General features: G+C 46.3%; 1 protein-coding gene across 1 annotated transcript in view; it reads left to right on the top strand.

Moving 5' to 3' along the window:
- Window positions 1–8796, top strand: part of TRIM29 (tripartite motif containing 29) — a 23784-nt gene extending 14988 nt beyond the window's left edge. The window contains exons 6-9 of the mRNA XM_035893924.1: window positions 3076–3135; window positions 4394–4495; window positions 5593–5669; window positions 8734–8796. Of these exons, the coding sequence (XP_035749817.1) occupies window positions 3076–3135; window positions 4394–4495; window positions 5593–5669; window positions 8734–8796 (302 nt within the window). The remainder of the gene's footprint in view (window positions 1–3075; window positions 3136–4393; window positions 4496–5592; window positions 5670–8733) is intronic.
- The last annotated feature ends 420 nt before the right edge of the window (window positions 8797–9216 follow it).

Genomic DNA, 9216 nt, shown 5'->3' with positions numbered 1-9216 from the left:
TCCCTACAGGGAAAGGAGAGAAGTGAGGAGTTTGTCCTCAAAAAGCAGGAGTCTGGGGTTCTTTTCTGAGCTCTGACACTGATGACAAGAGCCCTGGTGATTTGCCTGCGTCCCAATTGCTACATGAACTCTACAGCATGAGTCTTTGGAGTGAATTCAGCACATTCAGTTGTAAAATGGCAGTTGTCTATTTCTAAATTAGTGTCAGGACCTCCAGAGCGAGAAGCAGAGAGTGCTGAAAGCCTAGACAAAGCAACGCCTGTAGAAACAAAAGAACAGAAAGGGTAGCACAAAATAAGTAACCAAATTTTCTCTGATTCCCCAGAGAGCAAGGCCCTGCCTGGATTTGCCAGGTGTTTACAGCTGCTGTTCTGCAAAGCCAGATGGTGGGCAGGGTGAAGGGATATGCCAGCAATCAGCAGTGGCACTCCCCCAAAGGCGTATTTGAAGTGCGATATTGCCTGCTCTGTCGTTAGGGTTTCCTGGGGATAACCCAGATCCCAACACTGAGCCCTTTGTCTGGATTTCCACTTTACCCTTCTCTGTTATCAGCCCACGCCTGGCAGCTCGCTGGCAGCCCTGCCTGGCAGCGTGGGGGTGAGGACACAGTTTGGAGCAGAGGCGACATTCCCAGTTCAGCATCAGCAAGCCTTTAGCAGGACCATGTCCTACAGGCCCCCCCAAAGTTAGGCAACAGCCTCTTCATCAGAGGCTGCAGAAGGACGTTTTGCCAGAGGTGGGTTTGTTTTGCACAGACCCTGTCTCCCAACACCGCCTGGGTGGTTATAGCTGCTGTTCTGCCCCAGCTGCTTCAGGGCTTTACAGGCCCTGTGCTGTCAGGGAAACACATGTTCTGCTAAGTGGAGCTGCCGATGCTGGGGAGAGACCACAGTCTCAGCCCTGTATCCAAAACTGTTTTCAGCCTGAAGAGCTGGTGGAAAGTTAGTTCTAGAATTGCATGGGCAGAACCCATTTCTACCCAAAATGTGGGGGTTTGGGTTCAGGTGGAAATGGCCCAGCGTTGCATTTGCAGAGTAGGGGGGGTTGTGATGGGAGGAACACGGCAGACAGTGCCATTCTGCCATCACCAATCCCATGTGTGTCTGGGAAAGGCTGAAACCTGATGTGGCAAAAGGAAGGGAAAAGCCATTTGCGGCAGTGCCATAGCATGGCATAGCCTGGCTGCTCACTGCTCTGCACCATAGTGCCTGGTCTTCTCTCTGCTCCTCTCTGGGGGATCGGCTGCTGAGACTTGGAAGCAGGGGCTTCCTGGCTCCGAGATGGGATCCAGCATCCCAACCTCCTGAAGGATGTGCCGAGAGGCAGGAGGGATCCACACGGACTGCTAGATATGGGGTTTCTTACTCAGTGCTGTTTATTGGAGCCAGAGGGAACACTTGCTGGATGCAGTCAGCTACAGACTAGTGTGAGGGTACAACGGCTTGCAGTTCAGTGGCCCGCTGCTTCCTGCAATGGACTTTCGAATATATAAATACTGGGGGAGAGTTGGTTCCACCTACACATCTACGTTTTCCTGAGAGCACAGACACATTGCCTTCTAAAACCACTCATTCTCTATTTTCTACCAACAAAGTTACTTTGTCCAAAAAAACTAAGCACATGATTGCACACACAGTCTCTGCTGAAACAGGGACTGAACAGCACTGGATTCTCCAGCAGGGTGAGGGCTGAAGCATGATCCATTATGGGAACAGTTTGATAGAACAGAACCAGCTGCTGAAACCACACCAGTGGGGACTTTGGGAACAGAATGAATCAGTAGGCAAAACAGGACACATGACCCACTTAGCTTGCATGTTGGCTAGCAAAGGATTATCCGATGAATAATGCAATATACCCATAATCGTTTAACTCTCAAGAGCTTTCTATGCTCTATCAATGTGTTGCATAGAAGTCCAGCACTGCCTCTGATTGCATCTTTTCTAAAGAATTCCATAAAATGGGAGGAGGAAAAGAGGACCACCCTTTGCATTGCATAATATGCACAGAATCCTTGAATATCTCATGATAGTTTTGTAACACACCCTTTTTCTTGCTAGATTGGATCACTGCAAATTCTGCCTGAGGCCACAGCGGCGACTCTGCTGCATTTGAGGAATGCTACCCAAGTAGTACTCTGTGCTAATTGCAGTGGCTCATACTAAGAAACTGCTTGGATTTGAGCTGAACCCATAGGTTTTTAAGCCCTGCTTAAATTCAAGGAGACTTCCACTGCTCCTGTCATTAAAGACAGTACCACAGAGCATCCGCCTGTAGGGATGACATAATGAGGCAGAGGGGAGACATAAAAGGTTTCAAATGCTGCCTAAAAGATAGAGGAGCAATCTGTTCAACTGCACGACACTCCTTTCTGTCCTCCTCCACTGAGCTTTCTTCTCCTGATGTTGCAAACAGTTTGGCCAAAACCAGGAGGAGCTTGGTAAGATCATCTTGTGCCTTTGGAAGTCGTTGAATGAGGAGTAGGAGGGACGCAGCACACAGAGAGGGAGATAACTGCTTAAATAGAAACACAGCTTAACTAGAAAAGCAGTCCACAGGATGGCAGCATAACAGCTCAGAGTAATCATCTCTTTTTCGCTCTTCTGGGAGTCACACGTCTCACAAAAGGGGCACAACAGCACTAGTCTGCATCACAGCACGATGTCCTAGTGAAACCCTGGAGCACCTGCCTGTCACGGTGGCTGAGAGAATGTGTGCTTGAGCAAGAAATGTTCCTCTGCTTGTGTCTCTTGAGCTCTAAATCCAAGCCTCTGCCTGCAGCTCTCTTTGCAGAATAGTCACGTTGTGTAGACAAACCTGAGCTGGCAATTTAATTCACCTAAAGACAGCTCTGTGGCAGTGAGAGCGCTTTGTTCTCTAAATGAGAAGTCTATTCACCATTCCTGAGAACCCAGGGAAAAAAGACCAGGCTCTCCTCTACTCCCTGGACCCAGATTTCTGGTTTGGGGCTGCTTCCAGATTGGTGGGGACTGTTTCATAGAGCAATGCCAGGCACAGGCCTTTGAGCCAGCTCATCAGGAGCCGACTGCTGAACTGGATGCTCTTGTTTTACAGCCAGTTTCAACCCACGATCATGGGAATTTTCCTCCTTCCAAGCAACTGAGGAAACACTTGGTACGGGTAATTCCGACTTCAGTTTGAAAGGATCTAACCCCCCGTGCCACAGCTTTCTAGCTGGCTAACCAACCCTTTCTGCTTCCCCTCTCACCTTCCTTCTGCTGTCCTGTCACCTGTCAATCACTGTCTCACAGAACCATCTCTTAGCTGGGTATCGGCACTGCCTGCATACACCCAAACCCAGGGTCTCACTGCTCCAGGCGCTATCTATGTAGGAGGGAAAGGCATCCCTGGTCTTCATTGTTCAGACAGTGAAAGAAGAAGTTAGGAAACATAGATGCCAATTTGTAAAGATCCTGAGATACCTGACCAACTGCACTCGATGGGAGTGCCAACATCATCCAAGGCAATCTGTCGAGGTTGTGGCAGAACCAGGACCAGACTCCAAAACCCCTCAGCCAGTCTCAGAAGCACGCAGCTGCTCCTCTCCATCGCATATACACCTTTTACTTAGCTCATAAGTTCTCAAAGACAGAGCCTGCCCAATGTTCACTGTCAGTACAGCGGCCAGCACAACGGGGAGTGGGTGCTTTGAGCTAGTGTGCCGAGAACCAGCAGCAGTGAGTCATGCCTTTTTTCCCAGATCCCCACTTTTCTTTTTCTTGCCTGTATTTTCTTACTTTGCTCTGCTCATGCTCAGAGGGTCCTGCCTTTCCTCTCATTCAGAGGCAGCCTACAAGCATCCACGGCCACTCTACCTGGGGGAGCTCTGGTGACTCACAGCCACACCTAAGTCGTTCCTGCTCTTCATGCCACAGGCAGGGCTGTCTCCCTCTCATCGTCTCTGCCCTCAGATTCATTCTGGCAGCCAGAGCCTGACCCCAAGGAGGCCAGGAGGGGAAGCCTTGCTTTAATTTCAATGGGCTTTGAGTAAAGCCTCAACTGCTTGGAGGCGAGGGAGCTTCGGCAGTTACGTAGTTTTGCTTTGTTCCTCCGGTCTCTGGAGATGCAGTTCACCTAGGAGAAAGCTGCTGCTCTTCAGTCACACCTGCACTCTGGGTCTCTCAAGAGAAAGGCTCTTCCCTGCCTGCCTGGAGCACTGACATCTCTTCACACTCGCATGCTGTGTACACTGGGACCCTGCAACCGACTGCTCTCATCTGCCTTTTCTTGAGAGAAAAGGGACAAAGCTATTAGTTCTCATTTGCCCCCAAGCTGGTTGAAGGTAGTTTTACAGGGTGTGTTTTGAAATGCTTAGGCTTCTCCACTGCAGCAGGCAACACCATGGAATAACGCAACCTCTTCTATCTTCCAGTAGGCAATGGTACTAAGCTGCCTTTTCAGTTCTCCTCGGTGGGACAGAATCCGCCTGGTGACTTCAGCAAACAGTCTGACGGGAGCCTCTTCACTAAGACCGGTACTAGGCATTTAGCTTCTTCCCCTTCCTTCTGCCCCTTTTTAGGTGATAAGACATTTAATCCTGCTCTTGCTCCCCCAGAGAAGGCCTGGAGCAGTCCTACACCCAGCCCATGTCTGCTGCCCTGACTCTCAATCTCTTAGATACATGCACATGGTTACACGAGCAACTTACCCTTTTTTTGTGTTAAAAAGTATTAAAAAGTTATAGCTAGCGAATAGTTGACGGAGCTTAGAATTTTGTTTGTAATGGATAGAGATGAGATTTTTAAATTATTTTAGAGGTGTAGGGAGCAAGAAGAGAAAGATACTAGGGAATTATGTTCCTGGCCATTTACCCCTCTAGCTTCATCAGTGTTTTAAAACAGCTATTGTCCTGAAAGAATAATAGCCACTGAGAACAATCTTTACAAAAATAGGCAGTAGCTGCCTGTGCTCCTTCATCTGAACCAGAACCCCCCATTCACCATCTCACAATCCTCTTTTCACTACCTACTAGTTCAAGGGCACCAGAGGTGGAATCCAAGGGTGTCAGCACCTGCCAAGCAGAGTCAGGTCTGATTAATCTACGAGTGGGAGATGGTGGGGAAAGGCCAGTGCCTGATAGCACTGCAACTGGTTGCAATTCAGCAGGGCTGGTATTATTTTTGAATCAGAACGGAGCTGGTGTGGTAGAAAGGGGGTTAGGGCTTATCACGCTGCCAGAGGCACTGTCATTAATTTCTGACATGAAAACCAGGCCTTGGCTCTTTGCACTAATTAAATAGCCTATAGTGTTCTTTGCAAGAGTCAGAATGCTTAGTTCAGGACTTGGCCTAAATTTAATTGGACTGATTGCATTCCACCTCTCTGCATTCCTCAGACATTTTAATTAGACAGACCTTCTTTACTCCCTTTTCCTAACTGATTGGGTGGTGGAATAGGCATCTGTCTGACGGCTGTTGTGTCCTACCCCAGAAATGGCTGCATTTCAGTGTTAAGCAATGCAATACTAATTATGTGGCACTTCCAGTCCTGCTACTCATCTTGACGCTCACATGGGAAGACGGGGATGGTGGCAGGGACTGATCTGTAACAGGCTGTTTTATGTTGTCACAGCTTATCCTTCAATAGTGAGACATCAGTCTGCAAAGGTGACGCCACAGACATGGAAATCCTCTAAGCAGTCTGTATTGGTAAGAAATATACCCTTGGTGTGAAAGCACGTGCACAGCTTCAGCAAGAGAACTACCTGTCCTAGGGATACCTGAGGCTTCAGAGACTAGGGCTTGGATCCTTTGGAGATGGGGATGTAAAAGCCTCAAGTTAACAGCTTCTATTATTTTTTTCTGTGGTTACCTGCATCCACAGAGGGATCCTCCACAGTTCTGGGTTGTAGAAATAATCAATACTTCAAAATGACATTTTGAAAAGATTTTGCCCTGGTTTAAAATTTGATCCAGGCTTCTAGAAGCTATACAAATACCATAGCACACATGCTGCTATCTGTAGTACTTTTTGTCCCTGCAGGGTTATCATACACTCTTAGTAGTCTGTGACATCTAGAAAGCACAGATTGCGTAAGTGACATCGTTGTAGAAATAATCAATACTTCAAAATGACATTTTGAAAAGATTTTGCCCTGGTTTAAAATTTGATCCAGGCTTCTAGAAGCTATACAAATACCATAGCACACATGCTGCTATCTGTAGTACTTTTTGTCCCTGCAGGGTTATCATACACTCTTAGTAGTCTGTGACATCTAGAAAGCACAGATTGCGTAAGTGACATCAGAGACAGCCAGACAGAAGTATCTTGCTAACTACATTCTACAGCGGGCAGATGCAATACCAAAGATGAGGGGTCAGACTACGATCATAAATAACTAGAATGTCTGTAAGTCAATCATTTTGCACTGTTAGCACAAAACAGGTTGCAGTGCATTTTAAGGGGCAGAGGAACTATGATATTTTTAGGTCTTGTAATCTTAAATATACAAGGTTAACAAACAGTTAATGCATAACCACAGAAACACTAAGTTCATCTATTTTTCTTAACATCCATTCATGCTGTGCTGCATTAAGATCTTCCACAATCTGAATTAAGATCATAAAGTTTTTGCCCCCTTCTCGGCAGATGAAATCTATTTTTTGAATTCTGATTATACATTTGTGAAAGATGATTTACTGTTCCCTGGAAATAAGGCTTGGAGAGGGTCAAGAATCAAGAGCGTTCCCACACTGAAGGAATAAAACAGAGGAAATACACAACAGTTAGAAAGTGTCTGCCTAAGGACTGCAGCTGTACGTCTCTGCTAAATTTTCAAGGCCCCACCAGGAGATGAATGCCAGTGAAAGGGATGTTCCTTGGTAGACTGTAACACTTTCAGAAAATCCAGCCTTGAGTCTCTGAATGTGCTACAGCAAAACATATCTCCTAGGAACAGCAAAGTTTTGCAATATCTTCTGTCTTGTGTTTGATCACTGCCTTTCTAAAAGATCATCTACTTCATCACGTGTGTGCTCAGATGGAGACTCTTCCCCGTGATTTTAGATACCAACCCATCCTCCCTAATCGTGGTGTTGTACCAGGGAAGTCTGGGCAGGAAAGCAAAGTCTCTGTTAGCACTGGTGGATGTGAGCATGGTCATCTCAGCAATAAGCACCCCACTGCATGACAGCCAGCATGCTGTGCTCCACAGACACAACTCATGCTTTCCTTAATCCCCACAGAGAAAGCCTAGGTAACTTTGGCCACATGAGGTCACCAGTCTTTTTCCATCTCCCTTTCTCTCTCATGCATACACTTGTAGCAGCTATTTTATTTTTATAGCCTAGATTCACCAGATAGCCCTGAACCTAATAATTGAGTTGATAAATAAAAGCATTAAAAAGTCCAAAAATAGAAATACGTGCTCTGGACCACAGTAGCTCTGCAGGAGCTTTTACGGTCTATTGGGCCAATAATCTAGCTTTTCAAATAGTCTTAAGTATGTATTTAAGTAATACACATTCTAAAAGCTCTGTAAATAAAAATTTTCACAAAGGACTATACTATTTAAGGAGGAACGTCTTTTTAACCCACGGGGAATTCTTTAAAATTAAGCCCCCCTCTTCCATCTCTTAATTATATTGGAAATTAAAGCCATAAAATGAAAAGAATTTCAACAAAAGGGAACATTGAGCAGGAGGTATTGGGAGTTGGCACTGAGCAGCAAGATGGGTTGGGTTTGCTCTGCCCATGCTCCCAGCCTCCTGCCGTGCCTGGTATTAACGACTGCGCTGCACAAGAATGTACCAGCGTGTTCCTGTGACGTCTCTCCCACCTTCTGCAAGGGAGATCTGGGCAGTGGATCAAACCTAAAACAGATCAGACATTACAAAACCACAGTTGTTCCTGATTGCCTTGGTCACTGCTTCGTTGGTGTAAGTATATTCTTATCCAGGCTGAAGATTTTGCCTTGAGCAGTGCAACCAGCTATCACAGTCAATAAATTGGTTTTTCTGTTATGATTCCAAGCCAACACTAGGCTGCAGGACAACTTTGCCACATGTTGCTTATTTGTAGTAATAGATAAGAATGAAAATCCAGGGGTAGGTCCCGATGAGAAGGGAGATAATTAGGGACTGCAGTAAACAGAGACAGGAAAATGGCAATTCCTTTAGGCTCTCCTCCTGCCTCTCCACTTATGCTTCTGTTTACACAAACATTTCGTACCAGGCCCTGCAACATGTGGAGACGCAAATAAACAATACACCATTGTGTGAGAATTTCCACGCACAACATTTTTTGCTTGCCAGCCAGAGAGCACAAATAAATACCACGCCACTTAGTTGATCACTTGCATAACTGTGCATGGCTTAAAGTGTGAAAGCTGCCATGATTTCTCAGGTTAGTGAGCAATTAAAAGACACTGACAGAAACATAAAAATAAAGGTGACATTCCTCTTCTCCCAGAAACCTCTCATCAAACCATGAGTCATAGTCTGAGATTTTATATGATGCACAGACTCATTTGGCACAGGAATGAGTCCATGCAAAGCATGTGTGTAAATCAAAAAGCAACACTCATTGCATTTGATTATTCCAGCACCTCCAGTAGTGAAATGAGGCGGTGTTGCTCTTCAAGAGGAAGGATTGAAGGTGTTAAGATAGGAGTACGTTAAGATATGTATGGTTGGGCTACCTAGGAGGGTGAAGTATAGGCAGTCAGACAAAGAAGGTAGGTCAAACTCACATGCCCCGAATTCTCCATTGCAGTCACATTACCGCCCCTTTTACGTCAACAAAGGCAATGGAGCCACTTCCAACGAGGCACCTTGATCCCTGAAGATTTAGGGAAGAGCTGGCAGCACTTGGAGTGAAGACTCAGCTGCGGATTTTCATGGATGTACCTGCTACTGTATTAACCTTACTGCTCTAATCTCTGCCAGGGAGAGGGAAGGTGCAGAAGGGAATAGCCTTTACTAGAGGAAACAAGGACTTTTTCCAAATCACCTAATCACCTTGAAAGCTCTGCAGGCCTTAACAATGTAACCCCATCCTCTGCTGTCACCTCCTTATTCCTTCGTTGTCAATGCCCTTCCTTTTGCCTCTGCAGAGCGAGCTGCTCTGCTTCTCCTGGGAAGCATGCATGCTTGGGTAGCACCCCCCACACTCTGCTATACCAGTTGCCCCTTATCCTGAGTGTGTTTATATGACCATAGCTACTAAGTCCTGGTGAAAGGCCCCATGCTGGGGGGG

This window comes from Egretta garzetta, unplaced genomic scaffold (assembly GCF_000687185.1).
Source record: "Egretta garzetta isolate BGI_Z169 unplaced genomic scaffold, ASM68718v1 scaffold365, whole genome shotgun sequence".
In the NCBI taxonomy this organism is placed as follows: domain Eukaryota; kingdom Metazoa; phylum Chordata; class Aves; order Pelecaniformes; family Ardeidae; genus Egretta; species Egretta garzetta.
Note: the sequence above shows the minus strand (reverse complement) of the source record. Positions and strands in the feature narration are given on the sequence as shown.